The sequence below is a fragment of the Grampus griseus genome (genome assembly GCF_964374135.1).
Source record: "Grampus griseus genome assembly, chromosome: 2".
Lineage (NCBI taxonomy): Eukaryota > Metazoa > Chordata > Mammalia > Artiodactyla > Delphinidae > Grampus > Grampus griseus.
In genome coordinates, this window is record NC_139018.1 from 105316154 (window position 1) to 105339550 (window position 23397).

The following is a 23397-nucleotide window of genomic DNA, read 5'->3' on the forward strand; positions in this document are numbered from 1 at the left end:
ATTACCATATGACCCAGCAATCCCACTACTGGGCATATACCCAGAGAAAACCATAATTCAAAAAGACACATGCACCCCAATGTTCACTGCAGTACTATTTACAATAGCCAGGTCATGGAAGCAACCTAAATGCCCATCGACAGACGAATGGATAAAGAAGATGTGGTACATATATATGAGGGAATATTACTCATCCATAAAAAGGAACAAAAGTGGGTCATTTACAGAGACATGGATGGATCTAGAGATTGTCATACAGAGTGAAGTAAGTCAGAAAGAGAAAAACAAATATCGTATATTAATGCATATATGTGGAACCTAGAAAAATGGTACAGATAAACCGGTCTGCGGGGCAGAAATAGAGACACATGTGTAGAGAACAAACGTATGGACACCAAGGCGGGGAAGTGGCGGGGGTTGGTGGTGGTGTGATAAATTGGGAGATTGGGATTGACATATATACACTAATCTGTATAAAACAGATAACTAATAAGAACCTGCTGTATAAAAAATAAGATTCAAAAAAAAAAGAGTTGAAATTCTCACATAGTTCATAATCAATGACCAAACGATAGCTAAGGCATTACTCAATGGAAATTACAACCTATTCCAGTGTCCTTCTTTTATTTTAGATTTTAGATTTTAATATGCATTTCCAAATTAAAACTTATTTTTGAAGTTACATTGTAATCTAACATTCATTTGACCTTTGAAGACAGAAATTAAGTGGCAATGTGTATAAATAACACGTGGCATAAAAACTACTTTTACCTACCTTTTGAGCGATCAAGACCTTTAAAAGGTTTCTTAAAATGTTTTTTGTGCTTTTTACGTTTACGTCCTTCTCAGTGGAAGCATTTTAGTGAGAAAAGGATAAAATTCAAGTTAGCAGATGAGAGGACAGAAAAGAAAACAAGAGACTTCTTCCTGACAGCAAATTTTGGTACAACTCACCTTACTTTATTCTAAACTGATCTGTTATTTCAATACAAGCAGAAATTCACAAACCTTCTTTAGTCTAGAATAACCTTCTTTAAGCTAGAAAATAACTTGGCAGGTGCAATTATACAAAAATTGGGTAAAATAGCCATACAGAATGCCCTTTATAATATTTATGACTGCTTACAGTATGAAGTTTAATTTCAGCATTACCAAAATATTGGAAATGTAATAATGACAGGATAAAAAGACTTTCAGAGAAAGGTTTTGATAAGTGTGTGGTAGGAACACAGGAACACAAATGAAATGAATGGGTAGGCTGCCGACAGATGACTTCCTCTGGATGATACATCTCACAAGCAGAATACTTTAATAACTTGAGGACATAAAGAATACAAAAAGGGCAAAAAAAGTACATGGACTTGTACACTGAAATTAGCTTAATAATTCCTTTAACACCTCATCCACTTTTATTTGGCACTGCCTCACTTCATGGCATTAACCCAAACCTATCTTACCCAACTTACAAATCGTTACATTCAACTGCCTATTACACATCAACTCCAGTCCACGCTCTTGGGGCAGCCTCTGTATGGTCTCCCCTGCCTCCAGTCTCCACTGTTACCGCCAACCTAACATCCTTCTATACCGCCACCAGACTTGCATCTTCTAAAATACTATTCAGGCCTGTTAATTCCCTGCTCAAAATTCTTTTAAAGGCTCTCTGCAGCCTGCCAGATAAAATGAGAAAGTGTTTGCATGACACAAAGGTCCTTTCATGATCCGACCCCTATCACCCTGTCCTGTTCTATCTTCTGCCACTCATCCTTGCACTGGATACTTCAGGAATACTACTTACACTTTCCAAAACAAACCGTAACTTTCTAACGCCTAATGCCTCTACATGTTTCATTCCCTGAACTTGGTTTCCTCTCCCTGAAGTTCTTTACCAGGCAAATTCCTAGGAGGCTTCCAAATCTCAGGTCCAGCACTACAGCCTGTGTGAAGCCTTCTTTGACTCTTCCAAGCATCTCCAAGGCCATCTACCCCTGCACCTTATATAGACTTCCATTAAGCAGTGATTACACTGTATTTGAAGTGTTTGCACAACTGTCTTGTTACCAGGCAGGAGTCTTCATTAGGACAGGAATTATCCTAACATCCAGGCACAAAGCACATGATACGTATCTGTTCAAATGAATCAAAAAAATCCACATCTGAACATTATAATAAAAATATAAGCTCAGTTAATGTTACATATATTTGAGAGAATATACATGATATTTAGCTTAAAATTTTAAATTCGTTCTTCCTTGATATTTTAAAGCAAATGGTCCTGTCACTACAAAAAACTAAGAATCAAATCCTGGGTTTTAAGAATAAAACCCTAAGTTTCAAGAAGAAAATATTTAATAAACGTATAACAAAATCTGGACTTTGCTATTACCAGTAGTTCTTGTCACAGTGATGTTCCCTAAGCCTTTTTCATTTATAAATTAAACATTCAGAAAAAGACTAAGTTCTCAACGAAATACCATTTGAAAAGAAACAGCTAAGAAAGCCAGAGTAGCCCTGAAAACCATCCCACTTAAGTAGAAAGCTTTTGGAGACAGGAGTTCAGCTGCCTGGGTTTAGAATCTACCATAACTCACTCTTCTCACCTGACCTCCTATTATCTTTCTGGTTTCACATTTGTTCTAGCACCTTGTTCTGTCTTTGATCTCAGTGTTAGATGCACCACGTTTAAACATCTTCAAATAGTTGCAAAATCTAATCTGAGTACTACATATTTCTTAAGAGAGAGTTTCTGTTTAATCAGATGGACAATAAATTCATGATCCCCAGTCACTGTCTAAAACCGTTCTCAAATGTTTTGGTCTCAGGGTTCCTTTAACACACTTACAATTTAAGAACCTTAAATAGCTTTTCATTAGTGTGGGTTACAGCTATTGGTATTTACCATATTGGAAATCAACACTGAAAATCTTTTTAAAATTAACTCATTAAAAAACCCATTATGTGATAGTACAGTTAACATGTATTTATGAAAAATAACTATATTTTCCAAACAAAAAGTTGTAGTGAGAAGGGTGGCATGGTTTTACAATTTTACAAATGAATTTAATGTCTGGCTTAGTAGAAGACTGCTGGATTCAAATATCTGCTTCTGCCTTTGCTCTTTTGGTATATGTTGTTTAGATTGAAGTATGTGAAGAAAATCTGACCTAACTACAGATACGTAATACGAAAAGGAAGGAACATCTTCACGGTCTTTTCATGCAATTATGGATACTACACCAAACTCAACTAGTGATAGCTTCTTAAAGTTGCACCTTGGAAACTGAAACTCTGTCAGTGTATCTTTCGTCTGAATTAAAATCAGTCTACCTTGCTCTTTTATACATTCATAATTTTTTACCACCCACTGATAATATGGAAATATTGCTTCACTGAATTATGCAGATCTTACAAACACTGAGTCACTTTATTATTTAATATCAAAAATCACATTGTTAACACGACCACAACTCTCATCAGAAAAGTCTTTTATGTATGGGAAGCCATCAAGCTCAAAGTGGCAAATACAAATTCCCCAAAATTCTAATTTTTGTTCAGAAACTCAAATCTTTTTGCTGGCAACAAACACTGTCAGTTGTTTTTTCTTAAAGTTGTATTGTTGAAATGTCTACCAAACACCCAAATCTGAGTAATAATAGTCTGTCAGCCGTTCTTCCAAATAAAATGGCGTTCCATGAAAAAAGCAACTGGTTTCACTGACAACCCAAACAACTGCACAAGTATTTTTCCTTGAGACAATTATCCTGCTTCAGTCTGCAGAAGTACCTTGTGTATGCTTCCTCTTTTGTCACGAAACTTCAAAGACACATATGCTCAAGAGCTGTAATTTATTAAAATTAAAATTTTTCTATTTCATCAATGATATTCTTAAGTAAAATTGGTGCTTTTTCCATTTTATTTTGTTTTTTACTGTGAGTGATTGGTAAGGAACAATACAATGGCTCCTAATAGTATAGTTCAGTGCCACTGCCTCGATTCATGCTAAGGCAGCCAGCAATTTTACACAACATTACTTTTGCACCATCAGCACCAATGTCAACATAGTGAAACATCAAATAATGTCTTAGCATTATTATGAAAATAGTTTTGACTTTTTGAAAACCACTGCTCTAGAAGTTTTGGGTTGTTTGTTTGTTTGTTTTTTAACGAGGAAGGAATATACACTCAAACTGAAAACAACGAAAGGATTATAAAGTACACACAAAGTCCTGGACAACTAAAGGTATCATCAACAAACTTATTCTCATTTCAGAATCATCAAATTCTAGGCCTAGTTTTTTTATCCAGGCTAATATACCTTTTTGGAATAAAAGGAAACTCTGAATCAATGAGGTTTTACTTTATAGTGACCTCTGTCTGTTTTGTTTTGTTTTTAGCAATGCTGCCCAATGATTTTGTTACAAGTTTGAATGGGCCAGTGGAATTCATTTGTATCCTGGAGGCAGGTTGCTCCTAGTAGGATCAGAAAACACTGCCCCTGGCAGACTACAGAAAGCTGGTTCAATTACAACCTACAAAACTGGACAGTGACCCATGAGTATCCCCATGCTATCTTTTATATTAAACAAAGTGACTCAAAGACAAATTAACATAGTCAGCCACACTTACTCAAGGGGCAAATTTGTACAAAGAGAAACTCCTTTCAGGGTAATTTCATTCAATGCTGTGAAATCTGCATGCAACTTATTCTTCCATTTGTCATAATGAACCTAAACATTAAAGAAGTTTCTAACAGCAAAAGTAATTATATCAGGGCTTCCCTGGTGGCGCAGTGGTTGAGAGTCCGCCTGCCGATGCAGGGGACACGGGTTCATGCCCCAGTCCGGGAAGATCCCACATGCCGTGGAGCGGCTAAGCCCGTGAGCCACGGCCGCTGAGCCTGCGCGTCCGGAGCCTGTGCTCCACAACGGGAGAGGCCACAACAGTGAGAGGCCCGCGTACCGCAAAAAAAAAAAAAAAAAAAGTAATTATATCATAGTGCTTATTATTGTTTACATTTTGAGATAGAGACCCCACTTGCCATTTAATCAAAAGAAATTTTAAGTGTGACTGAGCTAATATAACAAATTCCTGAAAAGTTATAGGGAATACAGTTAAATAAATCAAATTACTGTGTAAAATATTAGAAATTATTATTTTAATGCGCTTGGTAAACTTCCTAGGATACAAAAGAATCCTACTGTAAATCTTAAAGCAGTGAGCCTTCAAATTTGCCTTTTGTGAGGCTGTCCAGGACAGTAGTCTACAAGGTGCCTCCAAAGCTACTACAGAGGTGAAGCAAATCAGGGAGGACATGAGAAGAAAGTCACAGAAACATCTCTTATCAAGGTTCTAAATAAAGTCTCACTCAAAAAATAAAAGGTTCCAATTTATTGCTTTTTAAAAGTCTGAAAACCACTGCTATAGGAGAGGAATTGCTTAATTGAGAAACTACTATTCTACAGAACTAAAGTCAAAAAGGCAGTCCAGATTTGAAAGTTATCTATAGATCAAACTGTAAGCTTCATAAGGGCAGTGGATTGTGTCTGTTTCACCTCATGAATATTCAGCATCCAGCATAGTGCTTGCTACTAGAAGACATTAAGTATTTGGTGAATGAATAAAATGCTGAAGGTAGAGAAAAGGAAATGATGGTAAAGGGGAAAAACATGAATTACATTTCCATATTTTCTAAAAGGATGACACGTCATATGAACTCCATTAAAAGCACAAGCATGGATAAGAATATAATTTTGTATGTAGCTGAATATAATTAACCATGCATACCCACCAGGCTTGATGTCCTTGTAAACAAAGTTTTCCAAGCCATATATGAACTCCCCTGAATGTGCGCCTGCATCCGCATGGCAGCGATAACCAAAATGCAAAGCGTTTAAAAGACACCTTTAATTTTACACATAAAATATGTCTAAACTTAGTTCAAAGAATTAGAAATCATGTAACAGAACAAGTAAAATCCAGTGACACCAAAACAACTTACTTCTAAGGAAATATTTTCAGTGACACCATTTTCATTCTTTCAACATATAAACTTTGTTTTCATAACATTAAAACAAAAATTCTTAATAATTAAAATAATAATTTCAAATTAAGCAAAACAGACAAATATCAATTATGGCTAATGTCTCATTGATTTGCCAAATTTTCAAAGAAAGCAAAAATCTGTTTTGGTTCCCTTTTTCCCCACCATTTTGCCCATTTTCAGAATGAAATATTGCTGTGATATTTACGCTAATTTTAGAGTCAGCTGAAATGAATTCATCTTACTTTAGTGTATGTTCCCTTTCAGACACATTGTCTGAATCCCTTCTATCCATTCTTGTCAGTGATGGCTAGGTAGCACCATCTTCCATTTCCCTCCTCAAATCCAGCCTAAACACCACTACAAGCTTACCTTCCTAAAACACAGCTGTGATCACATCACTCTCCGGATTTCTTTTAAAAAAGTAAAACTTACTTTCTCACTGACTACCAATTAAAGTCCATTATAAACCAGAGTCAAGAACCAGACTGAGTTCAAATTCTAGCTCTGTCATTTTCCAGCAGCATAACCTAGAACAAGTTATTTAACTTCCAGCTTTCTCAACTATATAATGGGAACAATAAAAGCCTTTATATCATAGAATTTTGACTATTAAATGAGTAAGCTGACATAAAGCATTTTGAAGAGTGACCCGCAAATAGTAAATTCTCAATAATTATTGTCATCACCATCATGGCATTCAAATCTCTTAAAACTGACCTAAACTTAGCTTTCCAACTCACGTCCGGCTGTGCTATCAAACTTCCAAATTCTTAGCTGCTCCCCATACATGCTCTACATTTTTTCTTTTCACTGTCCCCTTTACCATCACTGTCCCCTTTACCTAGAATGCCCTCTCTCCTTTCTGCATACTCATCCTTTAGACTCAGCTGAAATATATACCTTCAGTGTCCACCCTGATCTCTGGCTGAACGTAATATGCCCATTATGAACTCCCGTAACACTCTTAGCTATAGCTCTTTGATAAGACTCAACACTCTCTCCTATTTATCACTATACATGAAGTCTTTCAACAGTAGGCTCCAGGAATTTTCTAATTTCTGTGTTTCCAACAATCTGTTGAACAGAATAGCATCAGACTTCTCAAAAGTACCTGGAAGTTAGAAGATTTTGCCTTCAAAATTCTAATTTTAAACCCAGCATTCTATCCCCAGCCAAATCAAACAAGTATGGAAGTAAATTACAAATCTTTCAGACTTGAAAGGATTTTTAAAATTATATCCAGTGTATCCTTTCTTAAAAGTTATTAGAAATGTTCTAGCAAAACAAAGGAACAAACTAAAAAAGAACAAAAGGCAAGGGACCCAATGAATTAAAACAGAAGAGCAGTGAAGACCAGTTCCAGGATGACAATTATGCAGCAGAACTAAAAAAACAACCAGTTCAGAGAAAGATCTCCAAGAGGGACAGGGGGACAGGGAGAGGACAAACAAATGGGTTTGGCCAATTGGAAAATAACACTGATAGTCATATGATAAATAGATTTCATGTAGTACACAAAAGAATTGAAGATAAATTTACAAAGAAGACCAGGCAAGAAGCATTTACAAATTCAAGAAAAACAAAAGGCTACATAGCAAAGGAAATATAATCACAATACATTATTTGACCTATGCAGTGAATAATAATTATATTGTCATAGTAATGTAAATTTTGACTCGTAATTGGACAAAAATTATGATATAACCATATTGTGAGAAGACAGAAAGGGGAATTTAGGGTGAAAAAATTGTAGGAGAGGTGAACTCCTTAACTACTGTAACAGGAAATCCAAAATAGTGCCTTACATTAATACATTAGACAACAAAGAAAGTTAGTATTTCTAAAATAGATGGTTCCCTCTAAGGAGTGGATCTAGAGGGTAGAGAATGGTGGAATACGAAACTGACATTTTTCATCATAAGTCTTTTTGGAAAAATTATTTGATTTTAGAGTTAATGTTAACTCTAAAATTTTAGAGTTTTTGATAAAATTAACATTTTAAAATACAGAATCTATATAGTATTTAAAAATCTTTTGGCCTCACTAGGAATTTAATATTTCCCTTTACTTTACAATAGCCTTTCCAGGAAAATAAGCTCACTACAATGAAATAAAAGAAGAAAAATATCAAGAAAGTTTATTTTTACAGTTAAGCAAGCTCTCCAGAAATGAATTTATATTTCAATTTTCTTTTTTTCCCACATAATAGTGGGCAGTACTTTATTTTAACAAATGAAAGAAATTAAGTAAAAATAATTTTTTAAAGCAGATCAGCCTGAGGACTCTATTTCCATTTTTATCATCTGGTGCTTATAATTGAATCACTTCCTCTCCTTACCTCCTAGTCTCTATACATACACGACAGTGCTTTTAAAATCAAGAAATAAGTGGAAAAATAATAAGTATGAAAAATAAAGTACGGTAATCAAGTCAAAACTATTAATTAATAATGGTGAAATAGAAAGCACCTAAAGGCCAGGGTTGTCTTATCATTCGTACGAATAACATTACATGAACGTAGGATCCATATTCACACAAACTAGAAAAAATACTTATATGCAGTCAAGATAATTAAATGTATTTCTTGACAATTAAAGGAAAAAACCTCTATCAACATATTTCCCAATTCCTGAATTCATCTTTTATACTCAGAAAAACATTTTTCTGACAGATCTAATGTAATAATGTTAAAACTGAGTTTCACTTTCTGAATTTTAGTTCTACCCAAAAAAACCTAAATTTTATCATCCAAGAAGCTACAATGTAATGATTATATATTATATAAGCCTAACAGCCCCATTTACACAAGCTTAATACTACAGATGTTCATCCCCTATATATTTATCAGATCATCCTTAATAGCCTCTCTGCCAGACACAAACATATAAGTTTCCCTAAGTATTGAAAACCCAGGAGTCAAAATTTCATAGGCACTTAATACAAAATGTATAGCAGGTTATCATTTTGCTGATTGTCAACTACTAAAACAGGAGAGAGTATATACCATGCTTTTTCTTATAGTTCACTGGAAACACTAAAATATTTTTTAAGCAATCACAGCTATTTCCATTCCAAATAAAAAAAATAATGAGTTTGGGGTTTGTTTCTCAAGAGGGAAAATATAACTTAATTATACATATTATAAATTATTATAAGTGTATAACTACATCTTATAGCAATATATCCAAGCATATATAAATACACCTATTGATGACTACATATAATTATATATATTTGTGTTAAGAAAACAGATTGAATCTGAATTGATTCAAGAAAGAAATAAATAAAATTTTAGTGCTCTCCAAGCCTTTTTCCTTATTTTTATAAAACTACTTCTAATTAACCAAAATTGAATAAAAAGAAATACTCACACTGAAGTGTCATAAAACAAAACCACTACCACCTTGCTTTATCTGGTACATAAAAGTACTAGAAATGAAGAAAACTGTTTTCATGGAAATATAGATCCTTAAGTTTCAGCAGAAACATAAAATATGGTTAAATATGAAAAGCGAAAGGAAAAAACACGTTTAGGCTTTTAAAAAATTCTACCATTAAGAGAGCCTCTGTATTTTAAGTATTTAGTACTTTTTTGTAAAAGAATCAGTAATTCTGAGTAAGAGAAAAACACTTGTGGCAAAAAGAATTAGAATCATTAATAAAGAATTTTAATCAGCAAGCTATTTTTAAGAGAGATTTCTTATTGATTTAAATAAATATCAGCAGCTTAAGCTAGGAAAGATAACTTATTATAATATCTAAACATAATTTTTGTCATTTCTAACTCAACATTTGCCATATTTTTTAAGAGAGACCAAAGAGAAATGCCTTAACATTTTTAGTACCATCTTCTTTCATCACAGAAATATATAAACATGCTACCAAATGACACAAAAATGATGTAAAATGCTATAACTCTCACACCCCAATCTGCAATTGGGGTATGATTTGACTTGAAAGAGAAAACCAAACTTGGAAAGGCTTGGAAAACTCCTTCAACTCACCATCCTACAGACTACTCTTTTTCATCCTATCCTTATTGTTGCTCCATAAAGCAAATTAAAATACTCACCAGATTTATTTTTAGATAAAAACAAAACATTGAAACTTGAGACAAGATGTTAAAATGCTGAAATCTGAAAAATCAAGTTTTTAAAACTATCATGTATAATATAAACAGATAGCTAGGAAAAGAATTACAGCACCATTTCCTCTAAACATTATTTCACTATATTAATATACCAAACCTTATTATCTTTCAACAACACGTGTGAAAATGCAGACAAAGAAACCATTAACCTTTGGGAAAAACAAACAGGCTTGCAAGAACTCAAAGAATTTGGGAAGTCTCCATTAAGTAGCACAGTAGAAATGACTGGTAAGAAAAGTAAGAAAATTTAACTGGCAGTGAGATAAAATAATCACAAAGGCAGTGATTCCCAAGTGTGTGTCATTAAAATCTTTACAATCAATATTGTGAGAGATGATTTTAAAAGAAGATTCTTTCTTTGGAACTACAACTTATGAAGGCCTATGAAAGAACCCTCTTTACAGAGCATTAAATATATCTAAAATATAGGTATATGTACATTTATCTAAAACATAAACTTATTGTACCTTTCTCCGCTGCTTTTTGAAGGGCTTCTTCAATTCGGGATAACTCTTTCTGTTTAATATCTTGCAAGGATTTTTCTTCCTTTTCAGCATCATATTTAATACCTAAAAATGTATAGTTAATTCACACATCAAGAAAGGCAATTAATAAATAAATAAGAAAAGTTCAGGCTCATTATAATATTGTATTGTGTGTGTAATAAGTAATTTTTTGTAAGTCAAAAAACATTTATATTCTTTAGATTGGTTTTACAAAAAGCTTAAACATAAATGATTCTTATTTATTTACAAAGCTTACATCAAAAGGAAAAGGACAGAAGGAAAGGAATTAAAGGTAGAAAGAAGATAGGAAAAAGGATATTCGGGGAAAAGGGTGAGTAGAAAGGTGAAAGGGAGGAACAAAGAGAAAGCTGAATGTATACCAAAAAATTTCCAGTTATTATATCTGAACGGTAAAATTTTGAGTAACTACAAAAAACATGTAATATTCAATACCCGCTGGTATCAATGTAAGATTGATAAAAAGACTTTCAGAAAGTAATTCAAGAACATGTATCAACAATCATAAAACATATATATCCTTTTAATCTAGTAATCTCATTACTGATCATGTATCCTAAGGAAGTAACACAAAATGAGTAAGATATCTATAAGAAGGAGGAGTTTATAATGTTCACTATAATAGCAAAAAACAGTTGGCAGACCATAATGGAATATCATATAGCCTTTCAAAATTGTCACTATCACCATGAAAACTGTGAAACATATCAAAAATATATATATTAACCAAAAAAGCCAGATCCATGTTGTATATATGATAAATGCTACATCAAATCAAGCATGTACACAGTAAAGACTGGAAAACAAAAGGTAAAAATAAAAATGGTTTCTTTTATGGTTAAGAAAATATAAGTAATTTTCCCCTAAAATACCCAAACTTTTCTTAACATTATATTGTACTCAAACTGGAAAAACATTAATAATGAAAGATATCACTTTAAAAAAATCAGTACTTTAAAAATTAAAATACTATAGTTTATAATGAAAAAAATTATCTACTTTTCACACGTTTTTGAAAGAACATTCACTCAAAATCAGAAGCAACAAAATGGGAAAAAAAATTTTCCAGTCTGTAGATTAACACATTTTTAAAAACTTATTTACTTTTATTCCCAAAAGTAAAAGTCTAATGTATCTCAACTTAATAGGAAGCCTTAGTTGTAGAATAATTATTCGTTGACAATAGAATAAATTTCAAAAATGGTTGAAATTATTCTTTCCAACAATAGCATAAAAATATTTTATATAAAATGTGGCAATATATGTGTATCTGTAAAATGTATGTATCGTATATGTGTACATATATGAATATGATTAGTTTATTTCTATTATCTTCTTTTTTACTAAACATATTAAAATACTTAACGTAGGTAACAATTTAATTTTACTATGATGCTATATAATTTTACTATGATGTTTACTATAATGCTTATAAACCTAAAATAACATACTTGCCCCAGGGACAACAAGCAGGTATAATCCCTCTAGGGTCGCAACAACAGCTTCTCCATAAAGGTTCTTCCAAGGAATCTTCAAAGTTAATTTATCTAAAGGAACATAATTTCAACCTTCTTATTTGGATGCTCAAGAAGATATACATTTCTCACTTTTCATTAAGAGAAAAAGTACACAAAACCCTTCACACATACAGTATGTACATCACTCAGAAAAAAAAAGAAAAAAAAACCCAACACAGTTTAAAACATCTTTTCCATATTATATTACCATTAAGGTGACTATTCACATTGTGCTTTATATTTTTCAAACTTTTTGATAACTATTAATTCATTTAATATTCCCAAACAGTAAGAAAAATGAGGCAACTATTACTTAAGTTTTGAAAAAAAAAAGGAAACTCAGTCCCAGACAGGTTAAATTATATGCTTAAGTGCACCCAAGTCATCAATGGAACCAGAAATGATGGTCTGAATATTGTACATGCTGTTCTAGCCATACCTACAACTTCATCTCTACAGCATTAGGATTAAAAAAAAAAAATCAGTTCAAGATCTCAGGAATTGAAGCGGCAACACAGAGAAGAGTACCAAAGGAATAGAACTTTGACAGTATGCCAAATTGCTACAACTGGAAGAGGCCAACCCTAAAGACAAGGTATACTGTTTTATGGTTACTAGTATTATGAGTTACAGGAGTTCAGACCAGTTATATTCCAAATATCTACCTATAAATCTCATGAAAGGCAGAACGCATCTTCTCTCTTAGAAACAATGGGATTAATATCAGGTTCTGCAGAAATTTACCTACAGAAACTTTCTCACCCATAATAATAGATGAACTATGGCCCTAACTGTCACTAAGCCAAGTTTGGAGTTTTACGGAAAAAAGCTACGCAAAGCAGGAGAGAAGACAAAAAGGGCATATTCTCAGCTAAATTCTGAAATGGGCAAAATCTGTCTTTGGTATCTTTCCACATTTATTTCTTTACTCTCTTCCCAATCTTCAGTATGCCCTCTTTCCAGGTCTCCAGGTAGCCAATGTCCCAATCTGCCCTCAACTGTATTAGAACAATTCTATCCAAACATTTTCTACCCCACAGTTTTCCATGTTCCAAAATTAAATACCTTCTCTCATCACAATTTAAAAAACAATGACCCTACAGTCATTATACTGAGAGCTATAGTTCTCTCAGTGCTGCCAATCAGACTCTTAGGACAAAGAATCTGATTCAATTAACTCATGCTAATATGTGAATGACTAAGCTACTTATACCACCAGAATCATTGGCACTTTTAAATAAAGATGCTGAAAGCTCAAAAAATTGTCAAACAGGATAAGAAGCTGAAGAGGAAATAAAATAATGCAGTACAAAGGGAGGATATCTTGATTCACCTGAATGGCTATGGACGCAAGCCAGTTTTAGCTGGGAATCTCATACCAAGGTTAAAATCTCGAATTATTTCTCCATCTAAATTTTTATTTTTCTCCAGCTTATAAAACTGATGAGTTTCTTAAATGGTTCCCACTTCAGAGGACCTAGAGGTAATGCCTAGAGGTAGTCATTTCTAAGTCTGTTGATCTTACAGTGAGTACCACGTATATTTATAATGGATAGTGTTTTATTTGTAGTTATCTCACCAACTCGTAAAAACTGATTTGATTGCCTTCTTGGTGAGCATGAGACTGAAAAAGTGGGAAATGCCCCTTTAATATACCAAAAAGAGATTACCTGTTCTCTACACCTTTTCTTCTCTCCTTTTACCCTAACTCGTTATCCTCCCATCCTTAATTACTCTGTATTCCACTGAAATTATGTTACTGCCTTCCTTTTATAGATCACAAAATTTTTTTAATTTTTAAGTAAAAGGAGTATCCACAAATATGTCTAGCTCTTAGAAAACCAAAACATCCTTGAGCCCACTTAGCCACACTAACTCTACAGGTTAGGTGTAATATTTTAACCTAACAGTAATTTAATAACTAATATAAATGCCCCATAAACCCAAAAGCAGGGATAAGTAGAAAGAAAATATGCTTTGCATCCTTACATGTAAAGGGTCTCTCATAATTCAGTGAGCAACCTTGAAGGAAGCCATTAAATTCTTATAATACTTTAAAAGCAAACAGAAAAAATTCTGAACCATTAGAAAATCTCTTCCAAAATATGTCTAGTGGTAATAGTATAATGAATAACATATAAGTTCTTTAGTCAAATATAACTCATCCAATACCCTGGAAATGACACTGCAATATTTTGTACTAATTTTAGATCTCTATAACTTCTTTAAGGACAAAGATATATTTAGCCTTGCTTCTCCCACAGCAATGTATCTCAAAAGGAAAAGAATGAATGAATGGCTATAACTTCACTCAAGGATTTCGATTAAGCATGTAGGGCTACAACAATACTTCTAGAACATTGCTAAACATCACCGCCTCACAAAGCACAAGGCTCTGTGTAACAGACGAACAAAAAATCTAATGCGAGCCCTAGGGATACTTTCGATCGAAGGGAAATTTTTTCAAGGAAAAAAAAAAGGAAAATTTTTAAATTTTTATAAAACGAACACATATATATAATGTAGATTCACAGAAGTATTCAAGTAATTACTAAGAGATACTAGAACAGTAAAAGACAAAGCCTCCCTTGAATACAAAATAATGAATGAAGAAGGAAAGTGATGTGGTGAAGTAGCAGGGTGATGGGGATAGAAGGACGGATGGTGGCATAAGTGAAAATTCTAAAGTAAGGGTAAGTCATGTAGGGTGGTAATTTATATTTTTTAAAAAAGTAAAAACCAAGTAGTATGGACTAGTTGAAAGGACTTGATATATTAAACTTCCTATTAAAAAATTTCTCGAACAAAGATGTATGCTTAGTTATGGCTGATCTTGGTGTAAAAGTTTAGCTGCAAAGGAAGACTTTCTGCTTAACAAAACATATCCTCTATGCCACACTGCTGCACAATGTATCAAGTGAAATGGCTGAACAAAATATGAGGGAAATAAGCTACACTTAAATTCTCTTTACTAGAGTTTGCAAATTACACTACTTTGACATATGAAGAAAAATCACACAAAATTTGCATTTCGATTTTGAAAATGAAGATATTTTTGTGTGGTGGAACCAAGCCTGAAAAACATCATTGCAGTTCAAATGTCCTTCCACTTTAGAGTGTAATTTCCTAAACTTTTGTCAAAAACTTTGATGTATATACTAGGTATAGTATACATTAGGCTCAGAACTCAGAAAGCTCTAATCAACATAAACCAAAAACCTCTCACACTTTTTTCAAGCTAAAAATGATGTTTGAGATTAAATAACAGGAACAATAAAAAACTAAAAGGACGAAGAAAAATTCAAATGAAGAGTGAAGTACTTACCAATTTGGCCAGCCCTGACTTTAAAAGGAACATCCAATTCACTCTTCAGAAGAAAGAAAAAAGATTAAAGAACATCTTAAATTATTAAGCTCCCACCCAAATCACCTTTCTATCATAATTTAAATACACAATCATCTCTAAGGAAAAACAAAATAAATTTTCTATATTTGAGTAACTCATAAACGATATGTTTCTCAGCTGAAAAAAACAGTTTTTATTAACTTACACTTGACTTTAAAGAAAGAATTCATAAGAGAAGCAAAATTATAAATAAGAACAACAGAAAAAGAGTTTGTAGTTAAAGAAAGTAATTGTGTAAACTAGTTAGTTGTTTTAATAAACCAAACCAAGCCAGATGGAAATTCCATGAATTTTTAAAGTAACAGGTGGACACTGCTTATGTGAAATACTAAAAGGAAGGAAAAGGAAGATTCTTTTCACTTAAATAAGTTGAAAACAATCTTCTTCAAGTAAAATATTCAGTAAATGAATAAACAAATCTTAAAAGGCAGATTCCCAACATATTATCTACCATATTAGCATTTACTTTAGATAAGTTACTAACAGGTACCAATCAATAACGATGAACTTTCACTTATCTAGATTCCAAATCACTAGAAAGTTCAAATAACTTTTTTATTCACAGAGTACTAAACAATAACTGAGATTCACAATGTTCGCTTGAGTCTTTAAAATAATTTAAAATTCAACCAGTCAGAATAGCCTTTCTGTTAGGTGTACCTTACATGCCAATACTATGGAAATCTGGCAACTTAAATACATACTTTAGGTAAGAATTAACCAATCAATTAAAATTTAACTAAAAAATAAATAAATAAATAATTAACTAAAGAATCAATTTACCCACTCATCTGATTACTCAACTATTCTAAGTGAACAGAAACTGAACAAAACGCTAACAGATTTTGACAATAAACCTTGTTTTAGACCCAAATAAAAAATCCTCACTGGTAATGAGAGAGCAGCTCTACCCTCCAGGGGTTGGGCAGGGGAAGGGGACAAATAAATTCAAGGGTCTTCATATCATACAGGATACTAATGGAAAACTATACACTTCTATGAGTGTGGTCTCACACACATTTTAATCCTCCTGAAATAATTTTTCACACAAAATAAATGTAAAGAACCCATATCAAAGTAAAACCTCACCAAGCTGGATTAACTAGGGAAAGGAGGCTAGTTTGAATTAATGGAGAATATAAATTACAAAATAATTTATTGATTTAATCATAACCAAAATTCAAATTAGGCTAACAGAGTGCAATCTGTCGTCTAAGTATATTAGATACTTATACCCTGCAACCACAATTCTATTTAGACTTATTATCTTCCAAAATATTTTCGTAAGTAGAGTAAAAATAGGCTTATTCCAATCTCTAGCAACGGAATCTTAAGTTCTAAAATTTTGGATAAAATTTTTAAAATTATAGCATCCTATATAAAGGGAGGGAAAGAAAATTTAAATATTTTGAGAGTCCACTACTTGCCAGGCTCTACTTTTTATTTTATTCAAGCCACAAAGGTACACAAATATTATACTGCTTTGTATTATTAACTTCTTTCTAAAGATGATTAAACTGACACTCAAAGAAATTGAGAAACTTCCCAAAAGTCACACAGCTGGTCAAAGCCAGAGCTACCACTCAAACCCACGTCGGCCAGAGTACAAGGTCCATGACCTTTCCACTATGCCAGTAACAAAATAAACTGTTACTTCTTGAGTTCTACTCCTAGATCTTCAACATTCAAAATTGGCTTCCATGAGCCCAGTCATGGGAGAACTTTGTGTATAAGGCTCTCCTTAATTACACAGTTCATCATGTAGAAATTCAACCAGAGGTCAAAGCTAGGACTATAAAACATAATGTACGTTAATTATAAATCTGACCTATTGATTAAAGAATAAACTCATTCTTAAGACATTTCATAAACTCAAATTAAGTCCAAGAGGCTAAAAACAAAGGGGGGTAGGGGTCTTGGAAGATGGGGAGAGTTTTGTTTTTAGCTCAATAGTAAATGACCCAAATTACTGTCTAGAGCTAGATTCCAAAAAAATCTATTTTACCTCTTAAAATTACCACAGTATTATAAGGCTGGACTGCCAATATATTTCAAAAAAATACAATTATTTATTAGATACATTGTTAAAATAAAGCCCTTATTTACCTGTAAAACATTTAAAGATAATTCTGAAGAAAACTATTTCATTAAGACAAATGTCTACTACAAAGCTATACAGTCAAATATATAAAAGGGAAAAACATTATTATTTTCCAAGAGATACTATTTCTATCATCAGTAAAAAAATTATTTTCCTAAATCTTTAATCTCAGATTTTCCTAGAGCAAACAGTTAAAAAAGTAATCCTTCTCTGAGCGACTCAATCACTTCATCTGGCACCTGGTACCAGATACCTAGTAACCAGGGTTTCTAAGAGCTTACTGAATTAACTGAGTACTCAACATAGTTAAAAAAAAAAAAAAAAAACAACTTACCAGAGCATTTTCTTTTATTTGTAGATTATCTAAAGCCACATTACCTTTAAAAAATAAAAGACAAAAATATGAAGTTAATACACCAAATAGTATACCCTGTCTTAATGCAAAACCAAACACTATGACACTATGCTAAATGCTAAATGAGCAAAGCAAACTTCAAGAACTTAAGAAGCTACTGGCACAAAAGAGTTGCTACTTATAAGAAGTATTAGTTGTAAATATTTTAGGTTAGCCCAATGCAAAACAAATTACAAACCAGTTAATCAGGCTAACATTTAATGAGAAAGAAGTTGAAACACACCATTGTAAAGCAATTATACTCTAATAAAGATGTTAAAAAAAAAAAGAAAGAAGTTGAAGATTTTCAGACTAAAGAACTTTAGAACCAAAGAAAGTATCCATCATTTTTAATGATTAAGCCAAAATCTCAAAAGAAGGAAGTAAAGAGGTGACTATTATAACAGATCAATTATCCTGTAATCCAGGATTCTTTCCTTAATCATGGTGTCAGTGAATATTTTCTACAAGACCACAGTGTTAATCTTTCAAAACTTCAAACATCCTACTTTCCCAGTAATTATTGTTTATGGTTCTAATATTCTTTTATTAGTCCAATTTTTTAAAAGTCTATTCAGATATTAAGTTATAAAAAACTAAAGCCACAATAACACAATTACATGACTCAAATTTTAAACACTGCACTTACATGTTGATACACAATATGTAAGTATTCTTACTTACATAAAAACTTAAGCAAAAGAAAAAGGTTTTCATTTCACTTAAATTCTCTAAAGATTACTAAAACTAAAGTTTCAACACTAAATACAAGTATAAATTATGCAGTTATGCATTTTCTAAATCACTCATGACACATTTATTTTTTAAAAAATATTATGCTTCCTATGCACAGATAACAACTACAAGACTAGATACTAAAATAATCACAGCTGTTATTGCCATGTAATAAAGTTCATTTCCTTTGTATAAGCATATTGTAAATTCCTAAGATAAACTTAAAAACTTCAAAAGGAAAGTAAGAGGTAAGAAGCCTTACAAACGTGAAGAAAATACTACAGCATGATAATAGGAAGAAAGCGTCTACAATATACTGCAGAAAAATTAAAACCTGAAGTAGGCAGTAACTTCAGAGTCAAAGAGATAGATTAAAAAGTTATGTTGGGGCTTCCCCGGTGGCGCAGTGGTTGGGGGTCCACCTGCCGATGCGGGGGACGCGGGTTCGTGCCCCGGTCCAGGAGGATCCCACGTGCCGCGGAGCAGCCCGTGGGCCATGGCTGCTAGGCCTGCGCGTCCGGAGCCTGTGCTCCGCAGTGGGAGAGGCCACAGAAGTGAGAGGCCCGCGTACCGCAAAAAAAAAAAAAAAAAAAAGTTATGTTGGAGATAGCCACCACAGGGCAGACAGCAGAACCAAAAAGAACTACAATCCTGCAGCCTGTGGAACGAAAACCACATTCACAGAAAGACAGACAAAATGAAAAGACAGAGGACTGTGTACCAGATGAAGGAACAAGAAAAAAAACCAGAAAAACAACTAAACGAAATGGAGATAGGCAACCTTCCAGGAAAAGAATTCAGAATAATGATAGTGAAGATGATCCAGAATCTCAGAAAAAGAATGGAGGCAAAGATCGAGAAGATGCAAGAAATGTTTAACAAAGACCTAGAAGAATTAAAGAACAAACACTTAGAAGAATTAAAGAACAAACAGAGATAAACAATACAATAACTGAAATGAAAAATACACTAGAAGGAATCAACAGCAGAATAACTGAGGCAGAAGAACAGATAAGTGACCTAGAAGACAGAATGGTGGAATTCACTGCCACAGAAGAGAATAAAGAAAAAGAATGAAAAGAAATGATGACGGCCTAAGAGACCTCTGGGACAACATTAAACGCACCAACATTCACATTATAGGGGTCCCAGATGGAGAAGAGAGAAAGGACCTGAGAAAATATTTGAAAAGATTAAAGTCGAAAACTTCCCTAACATAGGAAACGAAATAGCAACCCAAGTCCAGGAAGCACAGAGACTCCCAGGCAGGATAAACCCAAGGAGAAACATGCTGACACACATATTAATCAAACTAACAAAAATTAAAGACAAAGAAAAATTATTAAAAGCAACAAGGGAAAAATGACAAATAACTTACAAGGGAACTCCCATAAGGTTAACAGCTGATTTCTCAGCAGAAACTCTACAAGCCAGAATGGAATGGTACTATATATTTAAAGTGTTGAAAGAGAAGAACCTACAACCAAGATTACTCTACCTGGCAAGGGTCTCATTCAGATTCGACAGAGAAATCAAAAGCTTTACAAACAAGCAAAAGCTAAGAGAATTCAGCACCACCAAAGCAGCTCTACAACAAATGCTAATGGAACTTCTCTAAGTGGGAAACCCAAGAGAAGAAAAGGACCTACAAAAACAAACCCAAAACAATTAAGAAAATGGCAACAGGAACATACGTATCGATAATTACCTTAAATGTGAATAGGTTAAATGCTCCTACCAAAAGACACAGGCTGGCTGAATGGATACAAAAACAAGACCCATATATGTGCTGTCTACAAGAGACCCACTTCAGACCTACAGACACATACAGACTGAAAGTGAGGGGATGGAAAAAGATTTTCCATGCCAATGTAAATCAAAAGAAAGCTGGAGTACCAATACTCATATCAGATAAAATAGACTTTAAAATAAAGAATGTTACAAGAGACAAGGAAGGACACTACATAATGATCAAGGGATCAATCCAAAAAGAAGATATAACAATTATAAATATATATGCACCCAACATAGGAGCATCTCAATACATAAGGCAACTGCTAACGGCTATAAAAGAGGAAGTCGATAGTAACACAATAATGGTGGGGGACTTTAACACCTCACTTACATCAATGGACAGATCACCCAGACAGAAAAGTAATCAGGACACACGATCCTTAAATGACACAACAGACCAGATAGACTTAACTGATATTTATAGGACATTCCATCCAAAAACAGCAGATTACACTTACTTCTCAAGTGCACACAGAACATTCTCCTGGATAGATCACATCTTGGGTCACAAAGCAAGCCTCAGTAAATTTAATAAAATTGAAATCATATCAAACATCTTTTCCAACCACAACACTATGAGATTAAAAGTCAAGTACAGCAGGAAAAAACGTAAAGAACACAAACACATGGACGCTAAACAATACATTACTAAGTAACCATGAGATCACTGAAGAAATCAAAGAGGAAATCAAAAAACACCTAGAGACAAATTACAATGAAAACACGACAATCCAAAACATATGGAATGCAGCAAAAGAAGTTCTAAGAGGGAAGTTTATAGTAATAAAATCCTACCTCAAGAAACAACAAAAATCTCAAACAATCTAATCTTACACCTAAAGGAACGAGAGAAAGAAGAATAATAAAAACCCAAAATTAGCAGAAGGACAGAAATCATAAAGATCAGAGCAGAAATAAATGAAATAGAAACAAAGAAAACAATAACAAAGATCAATAAAACGAAAAGCTGGTTCTGTGAGTAGATAAACAAAATTGATAAACCTTTTACCAGACTCATCAAGAAAAAGAGGGAGAGGACTCAAATCAATAAAATTAGAAATGAAAAAGAAGTTACAAAGAACACTACAGAAATACAGTGTCATAAGAGACTACTACAAGCAACTCTATGCCAATAAAATGGACAACCTGGAAGAAATGGACAAATTCTTAGGAAGGTATAACCTTCCAAGACTGAACCAGGAAGAAACAGAAAATATGAACAGACCAATCAAAAGTAATGAAATTGAAACTGTGATTAAAAATCTTCCAACAAACAAAAGTCCAGGACCAGATGGCTTCACAGGTGAATTCTATCAAACATTTAAAGAAGAGTAACACCCATCCTTCTCAAACTCTTCCAAAACATTGCAGAGGAAGGAACACTCCCAAACTCATTCTACGAGGTCACCATCACCCTGATACCAAAACCAGACAAAGATACTACAAAAAAAGAAAACTACAGACCAATATCACTGATGAATATAGATACAAAAATTCCCAACAAAATACTGGCAAACAGAATCCAACAACACATTAAAAGGATCATAGGGCTTCCCTGGTGGCGCAGTGGTTGAGAGTCCGCCTGCCGATGCAGGGGACATGGGTTCGTGCCTCGGTCCGGGAAGATCCCACATGCCATGGAGCGGCTGGGCCCGTGAGCCATGGCCACTGAGCCTGAGCGTCCGGAGCCTGTGATCTGCAACAGGAGAGGCCACAAGAGTGAGAGGCCCGCGTACCGCAAAAAAAAGGATCATAGACCATGATCAAGTGGGATTTATCCCAGGGATGCAAGGATTCTTCAATATATGCAAATCAATCAATGTGATACACCATATTAACAAACTGAAGGAGTAAAAACTATATGATCATCTCAATAGATGCAGAAAAAGCTTGTGACAAAATTCAACACCCATTTATGATAAAAACTCTCCAGAAAGTGGGCATAGAGAGAACCTACCTCAACGTAATAAAGGCCATATATGACAAGCCCACAGCAAACATCATTCTCAATTGTGAAAAACTGAAAGCATTTCCTCTAAGATCAGGAACAAGACAAGGATGTCCACTCTCGCCACTATTATTCAGCATAGTTTTGGCAGTCCTAGCCACGGCAATCAGAGAAGAAAAAGAAATAAAAGGAATCCAAATCAGAAAAGAAGAAGTAAAACCGTCACTGTTTGCAGATGACATGATACTATACATGGATAATCCTAAAGATGCCACCAGAAAACTACTAGAGCTAATCAATGAATTTGGTAAAGTTGCTGGATAAAAAATTAATGCATAGAAATCTCTTGCATGCCTATACACTAACAACAAAATATCAGAAAGAGAAATTAAGGAAACAATCCTATTCACCACTGCAACAAAAAAATAAAATACCTAGGAATAAATCTACCTAAAGAGGTAAAAGACCTATACTCAGAAAAGTAAGACACTGATGAAAGAAATCAAAGATGACACAAACAGATGGAGAGATATACCATGTTCTTGGATTGGAAGAATCAATATTGTGAAAATGACTATATGACCCCAAGCAATCTACAGATTTAATGCAATCCCTATCAAATTACCAATGGCATTTTCTATAGAACTAGAACAAAAAATCTTAAATTTGTATGGAGACACAAAAGAGCCCGAATAGCCAAAGCAATCTGGAGGGTAAAAAACAGAGCTGGAAGACTCAGACTCCCTGACTTCAGACTATACTACAAAGCTACAGTAATCAAGACA

At 33.6% G+C, this 23397-nt stretch overlaps 1 protein-coding gene across 4 annotated transcripts in view; it reads right to left on the bottom strand.

Annotated features, from left to right (window-relative positions):
* Positions 1 to 23397, bottom strand: part of VPS13C (vacuolar protein sorting 13 homolog C) — a gene marked incomplete at both ends in the record, with an annotated part of 174469 nt that overhangs the window by 140027 nt on the left and 11045 nt on the right. For 2 of the 4 annotated variants that reach the window (XM_082681145.1, XM_082681147.1), the window contains 6 exons: positions 776 to 841; positions 5789 to 5851; positions 10661 to 10762; positions 12169 to 12264; positions 15560 to 15602; positions 18076 to 18119. In XM_082681145.1, coding sequence (XP_082537271.1) covers positions 776 to 841; positions 5789 to 5851; positions 10661 to 10762; positions 12169 to 12264; positions 15560 to 15602; positions 18076 to 18119 — 414 coding nt within the window. The remainder of the gene's footprint in view (positions 1 to 775; positions 842 to 5788; positions 5852 to 10660; positions 10763 to 12168; positions 12265 to 15559; positions 15603 to 18075; positions 18120 to 23397) is intronic. The other 2 variants (XM_082681146.1, XM_082681148.1) reach the window with 1 other exon arrangement.